General features: G+C 38.3%; 1 protein-coding gene across 2 annotated transcripts in view; it reads right to left on the bottom strand.

The window, feature by feature from the left end:
• Positions 1-23,981, bottom strand: part of reln (reelin) — a 292,302-nt gene that overhangs the window by 87,980 nt on the left and 180,341 nt on the right. For both annotated transcript variants that reach the window (XM_036561448.1, XM_036561447.1), the window contains exons 22-30: positions 22,120-22,232; positions 8,771-8,908; positions 8,485-8,671; positions 8,047-8,252; positions 7,791-7,962; positions 5,177-5,383; positions 3,209-3,444; positions 2,721-2,878; positions 2,416-2,623 (exon numbers count right to left, since the gene is read on the bottom strand). In XM_036561448.1, coding sequence (XP_036417341.1) covers positions 2,416-2,623; positions 2,721-2,878; positions 3,209-3,444; positions 5,177-5,383; positions 7,791-7,962; positions 8,047-8,252; positions 8,485-8,671; positions 8,771-8,908; positions 22,120-22,232 — 1,625 coding nt within the window. The remainder of the gene's footprint in view (positions 1-2,415; positions 2,624-2,720; positions 2,879-3,208; positions 3,445-5,176; positions 5,384-7,790; positions 7,963-8,046; positions 8,253-8,484; positions 8,672-8,770; positions 8,909-22,119; positions 22,233-23,981) is intronic.

The raw sequence follows: 23,981 nt of genomic DNA on the forward strand, positions 1-23,981 counted from the left end.
CTCTAAAATGATAAAAACAGAGTCTGTGTGTTTGAGCTCCGCATTGGTGATCTGGTCTTCCGCCGCCTTTCTTCTTGCCCAAGAGCTCCGTGGAGCGGTCCGCTCTGTAGAGGTTAAAGCTGTGGAGCTGGAGCGCGCTGTCCGGGGTCGACTCAGTGAGCCATGACTCAGTGAAGCACAGCACAGCGGAGAGAGAAAAGTCCTTGTTAGTTCTGCTTAGAAGGGAAAGCTTGTCCAATTTATTCCCTACGAAGCGAAGATTCACCATCTGAATGCTGGGGAGCGGTGTGCGAAGTCCGCGCTGTCGGAGTTTAACCAGCGCTCCAGCGCGCTTCCCGCGTCTGCGTGTCTGTCTGCGTCTGCGCCTGCTGTAGAGAGCAGCCGCTCCGCTCACCAAAATGTCCAAAAAACAGTCAGAAAGTGAAAAGTCAGGAAAAATGCCTTGTGGCATGGACTGCCTGACGTTCAGCAGATCTTCTGCGCTGTATGTGAGTGAGACTGGTTCACATACAACAGTACAAACAAACAAAAACAAACAAAACACAACGGACGTCCCAACCAGTGTCGCTGTCTGTAGTGCCATCTTGGATATTAAAGATGTTGGATATTGAGGATATAAAATTTAGTCATGCTTGTAGAGCCATGGAACGTCAGCCTTACTAACCGGGTTTCTGTTGTTCCTTTATTAAACCTGCGGGTTTTTTCCAAATCAGTATGGTTCTTGATTCACACACTAATGAACCAATTTCAACGGAAACTTCAGAGGTCCTCAGTGTCCTAATGTGATTATGGCTGCTGATAATGTCACTGTGGACAGCAGCAGTTATTGAAGGTTGAGGAAAATAAGGCAGAGCTTGGCAGATTTCATTGACAGTAATACGGTGACATCACTCAAAGAAAACAAATGTAGAAACGCTATTTCTACATTTAATTTTATGAATGGAGAAAAGTGAAAAAAAAATTCTTCTGAAACTACCGAGGTCCAGACCTACCTCGGTGTCCTCATAGCTATTACGGCCATGGGTACTGATGGATCTGAGGGCAGCTTTCTGTACAATCAACCACGACATTTTATTGCACAGATTTGAAAACGCAGTTGGCAAAGACAGACATGTTTCTGCATGGTTTAGATTTTACTTGATAAACTACCAATTTGTTACTGTAAATAGGGAGATTTCCAAACATAGCAGAATGCAACATGGTGTTCCACAAAGCCCTATTTAAGAGCCCTAACTGTTCTCCCATGCAGGTCCTAGGACTCATCATTTGCAAACACAATGTTGACCATCACTTTTATACTGATGATGATACATTGTTATATGTGTCGGCTCAGATACATTTTCAGGCTTAGTGACAAAGTTACAAATAATGGAAGACTGTGTCAGATGCATACAAGTCTGCATGACCAGAAACATCCTCTTGCTAAATTCTAATAAAACAGAATTACTGCATTTGGGCCCTAAGTCCACTCAAAATTTTTCTGTGCAATCAAAGGCTACATTTAAGGACCTTGGTTTAACTTTGGAACCTAGTTTGTCATTTGAGTCCAACATAAATAACACTTATAAACTGCATTTTATTATTTGAGAAACATCTTAAGTCTACAAAATGCAAGAGCATATTATTTTAGTCTTATTCAGTTTACAATGGCTTCCTGTTAAGTTTTGCCTTAACTACAGGGTGTTGCTTATGACATTTAAATACCTCAATGGCCATGATCCAGCATGTTGCCAGTCTTTTAAAGTTTTTAGCCCATCCAGACTACTTCACTCACCTAAAGCAGGCTTACTGCATAATCCTAGGATCACTTACAGATCAGTTAGTGGAGAATAATTTTCTTACACAGCTCCTAAAATCTGGAATAATGGAGAATATTTGGAATGCAAACTTGATAGGTGTTTTTAAATCCAGTTTAAAAACATATTTGCTTTGGCCAGCATATGCCTAGAGTGGTGGGTGTAATTTTCCCATACTGTTTGTAACTTTGCAGTTATTCAAGTGTTTCTTAAACCTGCTCCTGGTGATCCACATCACTGCACAGTTTCATCTATTCTGCAATGCAACACATGATCCAGCTTGTGAAGGACTCAATAAACAGTTGATGAGCTGGATCAGGTGTGCTGAGCCAAGGAATACTCGAAACCATGCAGTATTGTAGGTCGCCAGGAGCAAGATTTAGAAACACTGATTTAGATCATTGGTATCTGTCCAATGTTTTACTTATATTTCTTTGAAAACACTTTGAAACTAAAATCAAAAGTGCTATATAAATAAAGATTTAGTATTATTATTAGAGACAAACAACATAAGCCAGTGGACCAGTGAGATACCACAGTCTGAACTTAAGATGCCATCCTGTGCCGATTCTAGGACTAGGTTCTAGGCTATTGTTGGAAATATCAGTGGAGCACTTACCGGGTACTGGTAGTATCCAGGGGCACAGTGCGAGCCTCTCGTTGGCCAGAGCTGCTGAAGTAGAGGGCCTTTCCCTCACTGATGGTACCACAGCCACCCCCTATATGGCCTCCGCTAATTCTTTGCCAAAGAGGACTTAACTTCCCCTCAAAGTCCTCAGTCAACTCAGAGGGACTAGGGACAGATGGCACACAGCTGTCCTGTTCCACTGATGAATGAACACACAAAAGATTTACTGACTATGCCCATGCAATTTGGACACTGAAGTGAAGGAAAACATACCTTACTTTGCTCAAAATTGTTACCTGTGTATCCCATGTCACAGAAACAGACTCCTGAGATGCAGTCCCCATGACCTCCACAGTGATTGGGACAAGGCTCAGAGATGTAAACACCGTCCAGAGCAAATGCAGATGCATCCTGATGAACACTGCTCTCTTGGAACCAGCGAAACCGTGTTTTACTGAAGAGGAGACAGAGATGAAAACTGATGCAAGTGCTTGTAATCTCTCTCTTACAAAACCACCTTCTCAAACAGTACATGAATGGACAATTCAATGAAACATAACAACATATTATACATAATATAACAATACAATATATTATAATGTAATAATATAACATAACCAAACATAATTTATCTTACACATTTATGTACAAAATCTTAAATGGGAGTCCATGTATTTAATATAAGCTCAAATAGACTTATGCACATGTTCAAAATCCACAATATTTCCTTGTAAGATAGATAGAACATCTCTAACACTTTTCAGTGAATTGAGTTCTAAGGTACCTTGCAGCCACATTGCGTGGAATTAGAACAGTAACCCTGGTCCAGCGCTCATAGTCTCCTATGTTGTAGACAGTAGGTTCTCTGAGCTCACGCCCACTGCCTTCACAACCTGCTGTCCCAGGGGAACCTGGAAAACAGCCCTCCCGCACCAGAGCCCAGGTACGCCCGGCATCATGAGAATATTGAAGCATCACAGGAGCTGAAGCGCTGTACTCTGACTCACACCCAATGTTCAACTAGAGATCAAGATGACAAAAGCAGAGTACTTTCAAATATCCTAAAACTGTATTTGAAAGAATGTTCAAAGAGGTTAAGAATCATTTACATTCTTTTGTGTTATCTCCTGCTTCATAACCTTCTGGGAATGACTGTAAAACTGATCCTTGATGAAATAATAAAGTGCCTCTTATACCTAGCAATAAGCCCAATAATGTAAAGTCATCCCTGAGCCGCAAAGCTTATGGCCCGTGTGCAAGCTTTCCTTGAGCCAGCTCCCCAAACAATTGCAAGGTGAGTTCAGCAAAACCTGACATAATAGTGCAAATCTCTCACAAAACCAATGACTTTATGATATCAGATATAGTAGTGTAAAACACAACAGATGTCGGTTTTCATTTTTAGTGTTTTTTTAATATAAAGTAGCCTATGAACTAGAATTCTCACAACCAATACAACCTCATTGTGCTCATCATTGCTTTTAGACTAACTTCAAAAACTATGCATTAGTGGGTAATATCAGTTTTCAAATTATCCTTTTTAGATCATAAAATGTCTGATTCAATGATGCATTCACAAGTCAAGTTGATTTGGCTAGGTTAAAGCGAGTCTGCCCATTTTCTATTCATCCTTTTAATATAACAAAAAATACGACTGTAAAATGTGAGGGCACAGCCTGTTACCATAACCACAATAGCGCAAAGTGATATACAATACACAGTGGCAAGGAAAAGGTACATGAACAGTTTGTAATTACCTAATTTTCTGCATTTATTGGTCATAAAATGTGATCTGTTCTTTATCAAAGTCACAAGTACATACACATACAAGCACAACGTGCTAAAGCTAATAACACACAAACAATGTCTTTATTGTGCACACCTTCTCTATCTGGCAGTCTGATGGATAAGTCTGGGTTTAACGAATGCCAGGAGAACGTTATCTGCCAGACTACATTGTAGCAACTGTAAAGTTTGGTGTAGGAGGGATAATGCAATGGGGTTGTTTATCAGGGGTTGACCTAGGCCCTTTAGTTCCAGTGTAAATATATCTTAATGCTTCAGCATACCAAGACATTTTGGACAATTGTACAGTTCTAACTTTGTGGGAACAGTTTGGGGAAGGCCCTTTTCTGTTCCAGCATGACTGTGCCTAGTGTACAAAGCAAGGTCTATAAAGGCACAGTTGGGTGAGTTTGGTCTGGAAGAACTTGACTGGCCCGCACAGAGCCCTGACCTCAACCCCATCGAGCCAGGCCCTCTCGTTCAACATCAGTGTCTGACCTCACAAATGCTCTTCTGGATGAATGGGCAAAACTTTCCACAGACACACTTCAAAATCTTGTAGAAAGCCTTCCCAGAAGAGTGAAAGCTGTTATAGTTGCAAAAGTGGGAGCAACTCCATATTAATATCAATGGATTTAGAATGGGATGTAATAAAGGCTCCTGTAGGTGTAATGTGTGGGTGTCCCAATATTTTTGTCCATATAGTGTATTTACAAAAAATGCTGGCATACTGCTAAAAACTAAAAGCTTCACTGAGGTAATAGCGGATAGCAATAGCTCAAAGAGGCCAAAGAAAATGAGGGGCACTTGAAACTGATCACTTATCCCGTTGACAAGAAGCAGAAACAAGTAAGAAAGTGTTTAGTATTATGGTGAAGAACAAAACATCTCTGATTAGGAGGACACATACAAAGGTGAGGATAAAGATGGAATATGGACTGGATTGGTTTACATGTATGGTTAATACCTTGAACTGCAATGTGTAGCCAGGGCGGAGGGCAAGGTCTCGAGTCACAGCCACTCTATCACCATCAGATCTTCCAAATACCATAGCTGAGGGTGTGGGGGCACAGAAACTACCATTTCGTTCCTTGTCCATTCCCTCATTGCCCAGCATCAACCACACACTCATTTGGTTTAGTGGATAATCAAACGCTGGCTTCTCATAGAAGTTCTGTGGGTGGTGGTAAGGGGGTGAAGGTGTCACAATGTGAGTTAAGTCTTATTTTGGATCAGATTCATAAAACTCAGCAGTAACTACACTACACCATATACAATGTGAAGCACAGTAATTTGTATTGTGCATAGTTTGCCAGTGTCCCCATTGCGGCATTTTTATGTTTGTCCTATGTAAAAGCTGATAAAAATTGCCATGTTTAAGAGGTAATGTATAATAATGACTGACCAATGTTCAAGTAACTCCTGTTTTTGGTGCCAAAATGGATATGCTCCATCAAAGAAAACCAAAAATCTCAGAAACAGAGCTACAGATTCTAAGAAAAGATGTAGAAACATGTTTCTATGCACTGTCAAAAGTGGTGACAAGACAATAAAATGCCTGCCATTGTGCAGCAACACCAAATTACTGTAATGTTTGGTTTCTCCTGTTGTATTGCTTTAGTGTCCTGCTCTGTAACATCTGATATTTCAGTTTCTAAAGTCACAAACCGGTAGTGGTCTGAAACTCTTCTCAAGAAAGACAACTCTTTCCTTTATTGCTCCTACAATTGCAGTTGCAATGCTTGTCATGATGCTCAATCTAAAAAGATATAAATGTGCCTTCACATATAGTATATTCAACAATCAAAAGAGTGGGTTTACATGCACAATTTTTTGGGCTTACAATTATAAAGTTCTACCAGCATTTAGTGCTGTTTTGAGATATTCTGTATCACAGGTTTTATTTTCAAAGTAGCAAAACTCTTATGTAATAGAACTTTCTTATCTTATCAAACACAGATGCAACCTTTGAACTGTTAATAGCCCTTATTCATTAATGTTTTGTACAGTCAGATTATATTGTAAAATAAACACACAATTTTCACCAACAATTTTGTAATTTCATCTTTGGTGTATCTGTACGGTCAAACTCACATTTGGTTCAAGTGTGCATAATAATTTAACAACCTGAAAAATATTTGCATCCTTGCAGTAAAATAACATGTAATTTGTAAATGTAAACTGGAATTTGCAGTCTTTGAGCTTTACTAGCTCATTTATTCAAATTTTTTATCAAAATATCAAAAACAGAAGAGAGGGGAAAACAAGTAACTTTGGAGAGTTTGAGGATGAATTTGAGGTTCTCATGTGGGAGTAAAAGGGCCTATCTATAGCCTACTAACCAAACATTAAAGTTGGGGTTTAAAATTGTTCAAGACACTTGAGAAGCCTCATGACCAAAGACGCGGTGTACATACTGAGCACATATAGCCTTACAAAAAGTCTGTCAGTGTTCAAGGGTGCTTGGAATAGAATATCACTTCACTACATTTTATGTCAACATTATGGGATTACTGTTTATCTGTGCTATGAAGTGCCAACATATGAAGCGTTGCATTGACAGAAAAAGTCTGTCTGAAGCAGACCATTCCATTACTTATGATAACATATGATAATGTATTTCGTCCTGTTACCATTATCATTAGTTTATAGAAATTGCGCATCAATCAGAAAGAGACTGAGTTGCTAAAGAGATGTCAGATTTTTGCAAATATTCCTTCACATTTTAAAACTCAAATTAAACCCAAAATAGATTATTTAATTTAGTTTGTGACATTTCTTTTTGTAATGCAGCAAAAAGGACAGAACTGGATGAACATATCTAATGGAAGTTACTGAATAAGAAGAAAGAGAGGGACAGTTGTTTAAGCTCTCAAATAAAAATTAATACTACATGCAGCTGAACACAACTGAGCACATATTTGACACTACAGCCATGAAATTCTCTCACCTAATATATTAAACATGCCTACAGAGCAAATTTACACTCTTTATGATTGTACCAACTGAGAGTAAACTGATCTACAATCTGTGTATTTGAATAATACATTTAGGACCTTGCAGCATAACTAAGAAAGAGAAGATAGCATTGCTTGACCTTTGCTTGAACTATGCCTGTTATAAGTGGATGAATATAGTATTTAATTCATATTAGCTCCATGCTTAACACAAACTACAAAGAGACACATTTGCTATGTGTCATTTTGACTAAACGGCCATTTTTTGATACGTTTTCTGGCTGTTCCTATTCTGAAAGTTCACGATGAACAGACATTTTGGAACCAGTAAAAAACCTGTCCTGGCAGACCATGTCCCCAGACCAGCCTAGTGAAGGCTTAGCCACCCTATCCACGAATCTCTAGTGATGCCCCTGGTAAAACAGTCCGGTTATCTGTGTTTATGAATAAGCACGTTATTTGCTCTTAACATTTGTTGGTACATAGGTCTTTTTTTATTATCATAATTACTTAACCATTGCAAAGGTAAACATGTTAAATCTGTGCAGTGAAAAAAAAATCATACTAATTAAACAAGAAAACAAACATACACTGTAATATAACAGTTTTAGAAGTTCAGCTTACCTGAGGAAGAGTAGGATTAGCCACTGGAATAACATGCTTCTCCCTCTCAGAGAGAATTATGACATCATCAATAGCCCACTGGTCATAGCCCTCACCTGAATTGAGGGGCTGCCACCAGCGGAACCGGGTACATGGAGTCTTAGCAGCCAGGGGCAACTCATAATGAACAAACCTGTAGGCAAAGAGATAAGAACATATGCTGTGATTTGACATGAAGGCAACCATTAATTTTAAAACCCCTAGAACACGCTCTCACCGAGGTTTGGTAAAGTCAGTGAAGTACATCTCTGCAATCAGGCCCCAGCTAATGCCACCATCATTACTGTACTGCAGAAGAACTCCTTCCTCCCTGCTATCGGCTTGGTTACACTCCACCCAGTCTCCACCCACGCGCAGGTAGAATTGTACAAACTCTGCCCATTCTGTGTCCAGGTCCCAGCTCACTAGCTGTCTCAATCCAGCCTAAACACATATGACACACCACAAAAGATTTTCAAAGCCAATTTTCACAACGCAGAAGTTTAGAAGTTTATATATATATATATATATATATATATATATATATATATATATATATATATATAAATACATTTATATATATAAAAAATTAAATATAAGAAATCTAATTTTAGAAATCTTAATTTAATCTTGCATTAAACAATCTAAATGTTGGTTGGGAGAATTAATGCTGTACCTGGCTAAAGTACAAAGAAGATCCAGATGACACAACACCACAACCCTGGTCAGGAGTAACTATCTCTCCACCAATCACCTCCTGCCATGTGACCATTAGTGCTTCCTGGGACTCGAAGTCTGAGAGTACACTGGAGGACAGCGAGGAGGTGGGCTGACATTTTGCACCAGAAAAGCCCTCATCACACCTGGAGAGAGAGTGCAAATGAAAGTAGGTTACACAAAAAAAGACTATGGTGACATACTTTAATTTCACATCTACTTAAAGGTATTCTGCAAAGATTCACCTGCAGTGACCATGGTCACACCAGCCATGTCCATGGCACATTTGAGGACATTGTTGCCCAATGTAGATGTCATCTAGTGCCCACTCATCCTGCTCACTGTAATAGTTCTGGATCCAGCGGAACCGAGTGGCACTGGACCTGATGATCAACCAGAGAGTGGAAATTACGTTAGAGAAAATCAAACCACTAAAACACCCCTAAAGGCAAAACCCCATAAAAAATATATGTTGAATATTAAGTTAAACATTTTTATTTATTATTGTTATGCCTAGGAAACTAATAAAACTTGTGTAGGAGAATCCCTAAACCTTGTGAAGATTTATAAATATGCATGACTATTCAAATTGCAAATGCCAGTTCCTAAACCACTCCCCTTCCCAAACCCCCCTTCCCTTCACTTCCAGGGTCACTGTGCTTTTTACCTTTGGCAATTGGTAATACAGCACTCAAGGTTTCAAAAGATTGAGCAGATGATGCGAAGCAAAACCCAAACAAATAAGCCACCACTAACATTTATAAACAAAAAATAAACTAGTGAAATCTTAAAATCTTCATCCATTAAATGGTGAGTGAAAATATATAGGGAAGACTGGTATTTGGGAAGGCCAGTGGTTTTGTAACTTATCCTCTCAGGTAGTGAGGGAAGACTGGTATTTGGGAATGCAAGTGGTTTTGTAATTGTTCTCCTCTAAGGTAGTGAGGGAAGACCTATCCTCTCAGGTAGTGAGGGAAGACTGGTATTTGGGAATACCAGTGGTTTTGTAACTTATCCTCTCAGGTAGTGAGGGAAGCCCTGTAGCGTGAGGGATGGTAGGTTATATGGGTTATCCTCTCAGGTAGTGAGGGAAGATTGGTTGTGGTTTTTTGCCTTAGCTTGTTCTCTTGTTACCTTACCATGGCCAGTACAGGTCAAAAACTACAGAATCTTGAGAAAGACTCTTGGAAACCTCTTAACTTCAGAAAGAGTGCACTAGTTAAGGGAGGAACTGAAATGTCTGAATGGACTGAATTTGCATTTGAAAAGGTAATGGATGACATAATAAACACATTCATGAGCAAAAGACAACTCAGTACTTTTTATCCGAAGGTTTCTTTGCTGCTAGAAAATGGACTCTTCAGGAATGTAAAACAACTTTGGGTTATGGTATCAAGCATGATTCAGTTAAGGAATGTCTTTTTGTAAAAAAGCAGTACTGGAAGTGTAAGCTTAGATACATGGAGGGTAAGCTAGAGGAAGCTAAGGGAAAGATCCTAGAGCTAACCAACAAATGTGAAAGGCATAAAACAGCAGCCATGAATGCCCAGAGAACATGTAAAAAAAACTTCAGCAATTGCTGACCAAGGTTGAACAGCAACAGTCCAACTGTAAATGTAAGTCAAAGCGTCAGTGCCAACCTCCACCTGTAGGCCCTCCTCCAGGTCAGCCATGCTACACAGAGTATGAAGATCAGAAACCTCTGATGAGGATTCTGAACCCGCTAGCCATAAGGTAATTCAGATGAGACCAATCACTATTACATCTTCTGAGGTCCTTAATAAGGGAGGTGAAGTTAAGGGAACCAGAGTAGAAGTTGGTCATGTTCCTTTAGATGCAGCCACCTTGGACAAGCTGTCCAATTTAAACCTCCTAGGGAAATGGGGCTTGACTTCACTGATCTCATGCAAAAGAAAAGGACTCTTTATATACTACACCCCAATGATGCTGTTGCCATTGCAAGCCAAGTACTTAACAAAACAGATAGTAGACTGCTTGCTAATAAGGTACTGGATGCTTTGAATGACAAAGGATGGGACATTGACATTAAAAGGGGTTGGAAAGCTTTTAATGACTGGATCAGCTGTAAATGTCACAAAACTACTGATTGGGAGCAAATAACCAAATGCAGATAGAAAAGGGAAGAGTCAGCTGCAGATTTCCATGAGCGGTTTGAAAGAACTTTCCTGCATCACTCTGGTATTGATAAATACAATAGTGATAACATTGACTCTACAACTGATGGTCCTCATTTTGGACAACTTGTTGAGTCACTGCGTTCAGACCTTAGGCAAGCACTAGTGACTGCTGTTCCAAACTGGCGTAAAACTAAATGGGGGAATCTTAAAGGTGAGCTTGATCGCCTAGACTGCGATTTGGAGTTCTGCCATGTCCCCGCATCTATACATGTACTCACAGAGAATGGCTGTAACCCAAGCTCCAGGCAGAACACATATAATAATTTCAGGCCAATGGATCATGGTGAGGAAACATGGCAAGCAGTCTTTAGAATCTAGATGAGAAGCTCCATATCAGGTTACTCTGATTACTGACTCAGCAGTGAAGTGTAAAGATAAGAAAACACAAATACATGTTTCTCATTGTAAGGTTGTGTCTGCACCCCAGAATTGAATTTAGGGACAGCTGGAGAGTAGGTGGGTGAAGCACAGAGCCTCAGAAAAAAACTGTGGTTTTTAGGCCATTGGGGGCCACCCCTGTAGGTAAAGTTTTCAACACACTGTGTGAAACCATACCAGCCCCCTCTGAGGGACAAACAGTGGGGAAAGCAGATATCCTAATTGTGAATGAATAACTTCCCAAAATTGATGAACAATTTACTGTGCAAATATTTCTTTGTGAGTGTTACAGATAAACTGGAGCCAGTGTTCCTGCCCAGCATGGCACAAACGTCTTGACACTGCACATCTAAGCTACAAAGAACTGAGTGCCTGCTGTTCAAAGTGGATTTCAACTGTGGAATTCAACTTGCGATGACGCATCACCGGACTGAAGCAAACTGTACAAGTTTCAAGATCCCCCAGATGTCTCCGATATATTTCAAGAACATTTCCAATGCAAAGTAACAGCATTAAACAGTTCCGACCATTGGCTGCATTTTCTTTTTGGATATTTTCGGCATAATGTTATGGAGATAGATGGACTATTCTGGACAGTTATAGCCATTTTAATGGTTTGTTTCTGCCTTTGACTCCTCTTTGTACATATGATTCATACTTGTAGTCATAATACAGTTTTGTGATTCTCCATTATGGAGAATCAAAGGGGGAATTGAGAGAAAATATTCTCAACATATGTTATTTTCCCTTATGTTATTTTCTTAAGGTCTTAACCATGTTTATTGTAGAGTTTCAGCAAATGGCCTTTTGTGGCAGAAAGGTAAAACTGGTTGCACTCTCACCTTGCCCCCTCACTCCTTTGTTTGTATTGAAATGACCCTTTGTCTCATGACCTTAAGATGATAACAACCACCCCCCTTATCTCTACCCCCTACATCTCATTTCATATTCACCTTCATATTCTCCTTCTCCTTACCCCTTTCTCAAACTCCTTTTGCATTTCAAAGTCCAACCCCTGTCAGAAAAGTAAAAAAAATGTGGGTTACATTGCTTTTGGCTCCATTTGTATATTTGTAAAAATCTGACTTCGATTAATGATAATCAAGTCGCATATCTTCAGGATTATTGAGATGTTTTGACATTGAGATAGTTTTGATATTTACAGTCGAGTTACCACTTTGGCAAGCTGACTTTCTAAAACCAGTTAGAAAAATATGAAGGGAGGCTGCACAGATTTCTGTTTCTGGATATCAATAACAACAACAACAACAACAATAACAACAACAACAACAACAACAACAATAATAATAATGATAATAATAATTGTTATTGCCAATGCCAATAATTCATGACCTGTCTGGTTATTGGCAGGTGGCTATGACTCCACAGAGCAAGGCCAAGACCGCGGTCATCACACCCATGGGACTTTACCAATTTAAAGCCATGCCTTTTGGGTTAAAAAACGCTGCAGCGACATTCCAACGCCTGATGGAAAGGGTTTTGGGGGAATTACAAGGACGCATCTGCTTTGTCTACATTGATGACATCATTATCTACTCCACCAGTCATGAGCAGCACTCAAAAGATCTCCATGTAGTGTTCTCCAAACTGCATGCTGCAAACCTAACCTTGAACCTGAGAAAATGCTGCTTCTTCAAGAAACAGATCAGGTTTCTGGGACACATTGTCTCAGAAAAAGGGGTGGAACTTGACCCGGAGAAGACCATAGCAGTATCTAAATATCCCATTCCAAAAGATATCAAGTCTCTGCAAAGATTCTTGGGCCTCACTTTGCAGACCTCGCTGCTCCCTTAAACAACCTAAAGCGAAAAGCAGTCAAGTGGAAGTGGACAGATGAATGAAAGAGTTTTGACCATCTGAAGTAGGCCTTTAAAACTCCTCCTGTCTTGGCTCAGCCAGATCTAACTTTGCCATACCAGGTCCACACTGAGGCCAGTAATGTAGGGTTAGGAGCGGTTCTAACCCAACAAACTTCAGAGGGTGAGAAGGTAATAGCATATGCCTCCAGAGTACTGCGAGGGGCAGAACGCCATTACTCCATGTCAGAAAAGGAGTGCCTGGTAGTTGTTTGGGCCATGGAGAAATGGCACCATTACCTGGAAGGGGGCAAGTTTGAAGTCTATACTGGACCATAGTGCTTTATCTTGGGCTTTCAATTGTCCCAAGACTAGCTCCAGGCTGACCCGCTAGACCCTAAGGTTGCAGCAGTTCAACTTTGAGGTTCATTACAGAGAAGGCTGCATGAACATTGTGCCAGATGCACTGTCTCAGGCAGTGGAGAGTGAGCAATCCCAAGTGGTGGCCTCATATGTACCCATTCATCCAAACATATGCACCTCGGATCTGGTGGGGTTGAAATATCAATTGGCAGTGCCCGGGGAGCTGACCAATGTTTTCCTCCACTAATTTCGCATCCTCTAGGGGCACACTTGGGGAGGCTCAAGACACTGTTGCGTATTTTAGAAGTTGCATGGTGGCCTACGGTCCGGAAGACCAAGGCTCTCAGTTCACCATTCAGCTCCTTACAGACCTCTGCCAGAAATGGGGAGTCATACAGAAGGTGACCACCAGCTATCATCCCCAGACCAATCTCACAGAACAAGTTAATCGAACCCTAAAGACCATGATAGCCTCTTTTGTGGGAGAACATCATGAGGATTGGGATAAGTGGTTGACGGAGTACCGATTCACAATTAACAGCTCCCGCCACAAAACCACTGGGCGGACTTCAGCAGAACTGGCCCTTGGAAGACAACTGAAAGGCCCATTGGAGAGGCTTATTCATCAAGCTCCAGTGCTGGATCCATAACAACCACAATATTCATCACTGAAACGACAACATCTGATGGCACAGGAGGTAAAGTGGAGAATAGGAGTGGCCAAACTCAGACAAGCCAGATTTTTGTGGGAGATCTGGTCTGGATGAGGGCCCCCCCTTAGTCCAAAGCCTCTGACAAATTTTCATCAAAGCTAGCACCTAAGTGGACAGGTCTGGCTAAAGTGATAAAAATACTTGGTCCTGTTAATTATAGGCCTAAATGGCAAGACAACTCATAAGTTAAACACTGTAAATGTGGGTAATCTAAAACCTTATTTTGGGGGTTAAGACCCTCAATTCCTCCAGTTTGGGGGGGGAATCTTTGACACAGCCATATGAAAGGTGTTTTATAGGAAATACATATTTAGCACATTAATTCAAAGAAAGAGTTTAAAACTTAATTACTTGCAAGGTTAAACTTTTCTGTGTGCTGACATTTAAAATGTGTGAGTTTTGCTATTTGCAGTCAGGTATTAAAAAGGGGATCAGAATAAATTTGTTTGCTGAACCATCATAGCACTGTTCCTTTAAGAGCCTTCCTGGAAATGCAAAGGGCGGAGTTCCTGGGAAGGAACTACAGGAGGAGCATTTCCTAGTTAAAGGAAGAGAGGAGGAAGGGGGGAGACAAGATGGTGGTGCAAGAAGGAGGAAAGTTTAGTGTGTTTTGTGGGTATTCAATGGATCAATGAACAAAAGCCACCAACTTTTCCAATAAGGCCTACTTATGAACTGGCAGAAGTGTGGAACAAGCAAGTTCAAAAAGGATCAAAAAGAATCTAAGAAAAGTGGATTAACCCTCAGGGATCTTGAAGAAGCTTGGGGATAGGCCTGTCATTGCCGGTGAGATCCAGCTGGTTTATTTTTTTTGTTTGTTTGTTTTTGCAATGCATTGCTAAGGACTTGAGTTTTTGATTTAATAATTTTCTGAATTTTTGCATTTTGGACATTTTGGACTTTGGGGCATGGAATATTGTTAAAATCTGATGGTGTGTGGGTACTGTTTGCTCATTATAAATGGTATATGTTTTGGCAGATACATTCAAATATATAAAGCATTTTTGTTGGCAGGGTAAACAGGGTCTGTTTGGTTTGTTTTTTGTGTGCATGTGTTTGTGTGTTCGTCCTAAATTATCTCCTAATTGTAAGCAGTGTATTCTCGAACTATAAACGTAACCCCTCAACTTATAAGAAGTCAAGGTGATTGTTACACTAGGAAGCATAACTGAGCTATCAAGAACATCCATTTATTGGTTTGCTCGGTCAACCAGCCACACCAGCATTTCTTGGATGCACATCCAGTCATGAAGTGAATAAGAACCTTACCTTCCTTAAGACGTCACCATATAAATGCTTAATAATGTTTCTGTGAGCATGGACACAGTGGGGATAGTCTACAACACAAACTGCATATTGTCACTGTCCAAAAAAACCCTATGTATTTCCATTTTTGTCAATTGAAATTTTTAGACATAATTTGAACAACAGTGGCTCTCTTTTGAATTGTGTGAAAATTTCATGATGATGAACCAATAGAAATGCTCCAAAATGACTTGGAATAAAACTTCTTTACATTATCTATCTATTCGTGCTTTTAAGACATGCTTTATGATATTTCTATCTAGTTTTGTCATTCAAACCTCCTGAATGTTTAATTTTTCCCTCTTTTGTAGTACCATACAAACATTTTAAATATCTTACACAGTGTCCCTTGGGACTTTAATATCTCTAAATGTTATGAAGTCAGAAATTAATTACATGAGATGGTTCTGAATGTACTGCCTAATGCCTCTGAAATTATTTTACAATAATGTTGAATGCATTGGCTTAAACATATTTTTAAAATCCATTAATGGCAGAGAGGTATGTAGGGTGTTATAAGGCAAAATAATATCCAAAGAAACCTTCAAATATGTCGCTATTATACCATGAACATATAAAGCTAAAGACACATGTAGGTTCACTGTTTATTCTAGACAGCAAATAAACAGGCTATTTTGCAACCCTTGGTTCCATACCACCTGCACTGTACAGGGACCGGAGTTTCTGTAAAATACACCACTTCACATGAAAATGCTCTGAATGACTTTGCTTACACTTAAACGATGGACTTAGGAAATCAAAAACCTGATAAATGGGGGGAATTCTGCTTTTGACTGACTCACTCACTCATAGATTCTCCACAGGGACAATAACTTTGAATGTGTCCTCAAACCTTATGGACACCCTGGAAAAATGTCCTTTTTTTATTTACTTGTTTTTCTACTGTCAAAGAGATGATTTATGTTGTGTTACTACAATACTATAGTTTTTATTGTGTTAGAAGCCATGATTCACATAGAACATGCCTGTATCCTGTTTTTCCATGTGTAAATGACAGAAAGCAATTTAAAAAATAGATTGTAGCCTGCAAGGTGGCTGCTGAATAACTGAAAAAAAACCAGTTTACAACACAAGTATCAGTAACCACCATAAGTTTTGTTTATTGACATCCCATTTTTATTTATTGACATCCCAACTTAGAAAGGCGGGCTCAGAATTTTCTATTAGTAATTATGGGATTAAAGTGGTGTTCATGTGTGCTCATCTCATAATTACAATATTTCTTACAAGACTTAAAGGCAGCCTAAATAGAGGTGCATTACCATCTCCTCTTAACTTCCTTCATCAAACGAACTCCTCAGAACAAACCTTTGCCCTCCCTCAGCATGTTCAACAGAGTTTCTGACCAAGTTTCAGTCTCACAGAACTGCAAATGCAACCACAGTTAACTCTGTCAACGGTCTACTATTACTACTACTACTACTAACAATAATAATAACACACAAATGTAAAATAATAACAATAACTAGAGAATTGTGTTTATATTTTACTGTAAATTTTAATCACTGTCATATTACAATTAAGTGGAATCATTTAGATATACAATGATAGAGGCCTCAATTTCATTTTAAAATATTATATTTTTAGTCCTGTACTTTGATTACAGTTTTTTGCAAAGAAAATGCAAAGACTAGAAATTATGTGACATATAAATGATAAATCCTGTAAAGGTTAGATGACAAACTAATGTAAAACTCACCAGGGGGCTTCTTTACCCTCACAGGAGCATCTTTTAAATATGTTTTTTTTTTTCTAAAAAAACAAAAAAGTGACTGCTGCCATTTTATTTTCCCTAACTCTGCGTAAGTTTTACAATACTCAATTTATTACACTCCTTTCCTATCTAAGGTTTTTGAGAACATTGTTACTCTTTCTTTATTAAGGATAAGAATAACAAGCATATAATATTTCTGCCTGGCTTTTGGGAAACACAGCAACAGATACATATCACCAGAGTTAGTGCTGGCCAAGTGGTCAGTGATTTACTTGTTGCCTCAGATTGCAGAAATATCTCTGTTCTGGTACTTGAGTGCAGGCTTCAATGCAATCAACGGTGGTATTTTAATTGATAGGTTAGAAAACACGTTTGGCTTAGACAGATAAGTTCAGGGAAAACAATAGAAAAATAGCCATTAGTTGCCATTACTGAGAAAAAGGATACAGACCAAAAAAGAATAATATTTGCAAATCAAACAAAGAAACTGCCAGCATTCTCAAAACAATGGACTAGTGATCCACTGGATCACTGGATCAAGCCTACACTGGTTGCCAGTTAAATTTCGCATCGATTACAAAATTCTTTTACTGACATTTAAAGTTCACTCATGTACTGAGATCTTTTTTCTTCTTATGAACAAATCACGCCTACTTAGATCACAAGGTGCTGGCTTACTATTAGTACCTAAAATTAATAAAGTTACATCAGGGGGTAGAGCCTTCTCAGACAAAGCCCCCCAGCTTTCGAATAATCTTCCAGTCAGTGCTCGGGGCTCGACACAGCCTCAGTCTTTAAGTCTAGGCTAAAACCTACTTGTTTAGTCAAATGATTGGTAATTAGTTTTTCCTGTTAGATAAAGGGTGCAGATCTAGGGGTTCATGGACATAGAGTATTATGGTAAACTGGGAGTGTTGGTGCTGTCGCCCAATGCTCTCATACATTCGCTCAAGTTTGCTGACGGTCTCTGTTACCTTTCTGGATCTCCCTCTTAGTTAAGCTGTAAGAACTAGAACTGCCGGAAACTCTGCTGCACTCTGTTTACACTGTAAGCTGTAATCAGTCATTCTTCACAGAACTCACTCTCTGTGTGTTTTCTTTTTCTTTGCCAGGTTGAACAACTGCTCATCTTGCTCATCTGCCTTGATCGGGTACCCACTGCTCGCCAGCCTTCTGGACCAGTTTGAACACTATTGAGCTTCCCACTGTACAACGCTGTGTAAACCTCACCTGCATGCAACTATTTAATTATAACCATTATTTTACCTGTTTTTCCCCATTTCTGTGTTTTAATATTTTATACCAACATTGTTTGCTATCCGGTGTCAACCAGAGTAGGATGGGTTCCCCTTTCGAGTCTTGGTTTCTCTTAAGGTTTCTTCCTCTAGCTCTTAGGGAGTTTTCCTTTGCCACTGTCGCCATTGGCTTGCTCATGGGGGCTTGGCCCTGGATTTTTCTGTAAAGCTGGTTTGGGACAACACCTGTTGTAAAAAGCGCTACAAAAATAAACTTTGACTTGACGAGTGAGAAGCAAAAAATGCAACCAACTTCTAAGACCAAAGTTTGGAGATGTGGAAAAACGTTCCTACAGATTTCTTTGAAAAACTGAAAGCAATTCCTAAAAAGAATGGAAGCTGTAATAAAAGCAAAGGTGGGCATATATATATTTTTTCCAGTATTTAATATCATATCTAATTGTTGGGGCTTCTATGCCATTTTCTGTTGAATATCTCAGAAAAATGGAAGGACGCTGTGACATGAGATAAAGACTTGTTTATGTCCTTCTCCAATCTATCCTACCAGACATGGTGACGACATATTCAACAGGAATTGGAACTGAGTCTTTCCATCATCGTATTACTGGGCAAAAGGGGACCATTTGGTAACCTTCAAGGCCTTGGGCTGGACTGAGAACTATGCTTGCTGATGTCATTAAGACGTGAATGAGACACACTATCTTTGTTGACTGAATCTCTCCAGTGACACCATGTTTAGTTATGTTTCTGAATCAATTCAAATCTGCATTATAATAATTTTGATTTGTAATGATGAATCAGCAATTGTACATGTAAACTGTCTATTTTGCATAAAATGCACAAAAAACTATAACTGCTTTAACCAAGTTTGTGTTGAAAGACACCCATGGGTGCTCTCACTCCCACCACACTCACTCATTTACTCTCTCTCTCTCTCTCTCTCCTTTTAGAGTTGTAGCCTGCTGATTTATGTTTGTGTCTGTGAGATTATTTGTGTTTGTGTGAATGTGTAGACCTGTTAAGATTATTAGGGGTTCAAGCACCTTTACGTGCATGGAACCCTATTGCTATTGCTAGGATTTTTTTTTCTTCTTCTTCTACCCTAAAACCGATTGTGGAGAAGACACTGTAAGTCATCCAAAGACCAAACTTGGGTAGGTGTAGAATCCCCCTCACTATCCAGGCAAGTGAAATCACCCTTATTGGCCTGATTGTGGTGATATGGCCCATATCTCCTGAATCGTGGGCCTACAGTCAAAATTCTTGTCTCTACATAATCCTTGCTTTATTCTACTGAACACTCCACTGCATGTATTTAGCTCCACCCCCATATTTTCCATCATAATTGGCAAAATATGTGACATCTAATTTTTTTTTTTTTACTAGTCTGAGGTTTTTCAAGATATCCACACAATATTGGTCTCAAAATGTTCAGGGGAGTCTGGAGGTCAAGAATTATTAAAAATTTAATTCACATAAATGGCTACAGATTGAGACTGCTTTGGCCAATTCTCATCAAACTTATCAGTCCTGTACCCCACATGATTCTGTGGAAGCCCAACAAGTTTGTTACCGATTACTTGATAGGGGGCGCTATAACAACCAAAAATCTGTTTCTCAGCAATTGCTTGGCCAATTGAGCTGAAACTTTGCATGCTGCATCCGTGGCCTGATAAATATGTGATCTATTAAGGATAAATCAATTATTGGACAAATATGGTCACATAGCATTGGCCAATCATCACAAAAATTATATCATGTGTCCACAAAGGCAATCTCTTATGGTCTATAAAGTTTGATCTCAATTGGCCATGAGGTGGCACTATAGAGCATAAACAAGAATAAGTCCTATAAAATTTATCATAGATCAAAATAAATCAATTCATATCATTGCTTACACTGAGAATGACATTTCATTATTTAATTATTATTATTATGTAATTACATTAAGACAATTGTTTCAATATTGGTCTTAAAACAATCTGTGGAGTCACAGGTAAATAATTATCAAAAAAAACCTTTTTGCAAAGAACGGCCGCAAGACATCAATGAATCTGTTTGGCCTGGCCTTTTCTGACTTAGGGTGCCACAGATTCTATAGTTTTAAGGTTACAAACTACACATTTAATTAACATCTAAAACATTGCGATTATATGTATTTTCCAAAATTGCACAGGAAATGTGAAAATATGACTTAAACCCAGGTTGGCCACATAATCAGTGACAGTAACATCTTTTTTGGCCAGCAGAGGGAGCATCAGCATTAAATGCAAATTATGACTTCAAACACACTTATGGTCATAGGCTTTGCGAAATCTATCTTGAAGCAAAGGAAGTTTCTGAATTTTATGTATTCCACCAAGCCAGGCAGTTTTGCAAATATAAGTCTTTTAAAAAACTCTATTGTTGTTCTGTAAATCATCAGAGTTTGAAAACTGATGTTTTCATTCTGCTTGCTGAAATGTTTTTGCATTGTTTCAAACTTGGTCTCCGTGGAAGTCTCAAGATCAATAATTATTAAAAAAATCTTGCCTTTTAAGCACAATGTTATTGCAAGTTATGGATCAATCAGTTTGGTCTGGCCTATTCTGAAACAAGGCACCACAAACCTGTCAGTTATGCTCTGATTGTGACCAAAATCGATGTACATTGATAATAATGAGCTAAGGAAATGTATAATGTTTGGCTTGATTCTGCTTAAGTTAGCTCTTACAATGTTCAATTTACTGCCAGAAATCTAAAATGTAATTATTCCTGTCTAAGATTAAAATAAAAACATGATAGTTTTTTCAAATTATGCATCTTAATGAGAATTGTCATTTTTTTCTTAAAAATCCATTTGCTGCCTTCTATGACCAGTGACATGAAATTTGTTTATGCTGCTACTTTGTCTTAAAATGGTAAATGGTTCCTTGTTGCTTCCTTTCAATAAATTGCTTCAAAAATTGCAGCTGAGTGACAGCTGTCTTGTGGCTCACCTTTTGAACTCTAAGATCATGGGTTCAAATCCCTGTCATAGATGTTAAACTGAGTTGTGTAGATTGTAGCAGATGTATCACCTAGTGGTCTTAATCATAAGAAAAGGAGATCTTTCTTAAAAAATCTAAACATCTGCTGCCCTCTACAACCAGAGGCCACCACATAAATCCTCGCTGTCTTCTTAGTGCTTGGACCCCACAGATTGCCGGTTGTAACTATATTTTTTCTCTTTTTTTATCTATTTTTTAGTTTTGTTTAGTTTTGTTTACTTTTTTGTGTTCCTGTAATCCTGAAAAACATTTCCTTAGTAAATATTATACTCTTTTATTTTTTAAATCCAGTGTGTGGTCACTATCATTTTTTAGTTTTTGGGGTATTTTGCATCACAGAAATTATGAATGAATGTCTTTCACATATTTCAAAATGACCCAATAAAAGCAGAAGCAGAGAACAAGCCACCCTCTTTATGGGGTGACTAGAAAGGTTAGTTTCCCAATCCAATGACCCAAGATGTGATCACATGACCTTAAACAGAATGGTGGGAGGAGGAATCTATAATATTAATACAACCTCTTGTCATATTGCAGAATAGACTAGGACATTTTTATTGAACCACACAAATGGATATGTTTATCTATACGAATGTGGCTGTTCTAACTCTCACGTTTACACAAACATGAGTGCACTGTATAAATATTACATGCACACAGTTCCATGTGACCATATACTTTGACACAGTGCAGTCACTGTTTCTGATGCTAAAAAACTGAATTTGTACAAGAAATGCTCCACAAGGGAAATCATTGTATCAGTCACTTCTACATTTTTTGAAAAAACATTAAGTACTCACCATGTTTTCTGAGGCAGGGGAAGGGTGATCCTTCTCCAAGCCATGAACTCAGAAGGATGGTAGACACTGGGGGCAGTGAACTCAGAGCAGCTAGGCATACCTGGAAGGCAGGCCTGTGGATAATACAGAGGAGTCACCACTTATTCTCTTGTTAACTAGTTCTAAATTGGCACAGTTTACATGGGGATATACCGCATCAAAAATGTCATACCCTTATTATTAGTTACTTTTACATCCCAAAATTAAAAAAAGAATAAAGATTCTGTAGACAATACTCGTAAGCCTTGTACACTGAATTATTTCAAGGGCGCACACATGCACCATCCCAGGTTTGAATTACCCTATGACTACTATTTTCTAACACTCACTATTTACTTCTGCTGTAAACAAATAATCAATATTCATTGTCTTATTATGTTTATAAAGTCAATTGATTGCTTTGTAGGGTGACTGGGAAGTGGGTGAATAACTGACCAAAGCTCACATGCAGCAATGCAAAGCAATGAATAAAGTAGCATGCTGAAGAACATAAGAACATATGCTGAAAAACAAGATAAGGTAAAACATTTTTTGAGGTCAGCTGATCTAATTTTTGACACTGGATAATACTGATGTATGCATCTATATGACATTGTACAAAAAAGTATTTATTTTAATATATATATACATGATTATTGTGGAGAAAGTAATTTAGTTTTGAGAGGAAAAAAAAGTTTTTTTCTCTTCTGATGTCAAAATGTAAAGTTAGACCTCTGCGGCAAGAAGCATCCCGTACTTGCTATATCTATTGTAATTTTAAGAGTTTTCTCCTCTGTCAAAATATTTAGCCATCTTGCTGGACATTCGTGAATTTTGCAATGTTATGCGAAGTTTTGCATTCGCGAGTTTTGCTGCAAGGCACAGTTAAATCCACATCTAATTTGCTGTTTTACATGCACTGATCATTTACACTGCAACTGTATATATCAATGAAATGTTGAATGTTACTGCTTTATGTTGTTATTATTACTGTTGCTGTGTGTGGTGTGGCAACTAATGGGTGGTACTAGTCATTGCACAAAGACAAATTAGCAAAGCTATGGGCAGTTTCAGCTTCTACAGTCATGAAATTGATTTAATTTTTTAATGGTAGAAATACATTTAAAATTTGGAACTTGTCTGATTGGCAAGAAAAAAAAATTAAAAGAAAAATAAAGATTTTTATAAGTGAAAATCTACATGAAAATGTAAGGAATACTTTTTTTCTACTTGGAAGTGTACTGGAGTAAGCATAATACATGAGGGAAGTACAAATCTTTCAAAATAATACTTAAGTACACTCACTTAAATATTTTACACTACTGTCAATATATTTACCCATCATGCTGGAGACAACTTTGTTATGCAAGTTTTGCAGATAGCCATATTAAATACATACCTAATTTGTTGCTTTATGTGCACAGATCATTTGTGCTTTTCAGACAGCTGCACTTCAATGAAATATTGAAAGTTATTATTATTAAATTAATTCACATAACGTCATTAAGAAATATTTAACTTATAAGCAAAATAGATATTTTTCCAAAGTTTCTAATTTACTGTGATTTGTCTTTTTTGTCATGGCTGATTATAATGAAGTTGAATAATTATGACAATTTTAGGTTAGGTTAGGTTAATACAACCCTGTTTCCAAAACAGTTGTAATGCTGTGCAAAATATACTTAAAAATGGAATGCAATGATGTGTAAGTCATTGAAACCATATATTTAATTAAAAATGGTACAAAGGCAAAATCAAATGTAAAAATGAGAAATAGTTGTTTTTTTTTTAATATATGCCCATTTTGAATTTGATGCCAGCAACACATTTCAGAAAGGTTGAGA

Source organism: Colossoma macropomum, unplaced genomic scaffold, assembly GCF_904425465.1.
Source record: "Colossoma macropomum unplaced genomic scaffold, Colossoma_macropomum, whole genome shotgun sequence".
Lineage (NCBI taxonomy): Eukaryota > Metazoa > Chordata > Actinopteri > Characiformes > Serrasalmidae > Colossoma > Colossoma macropomum.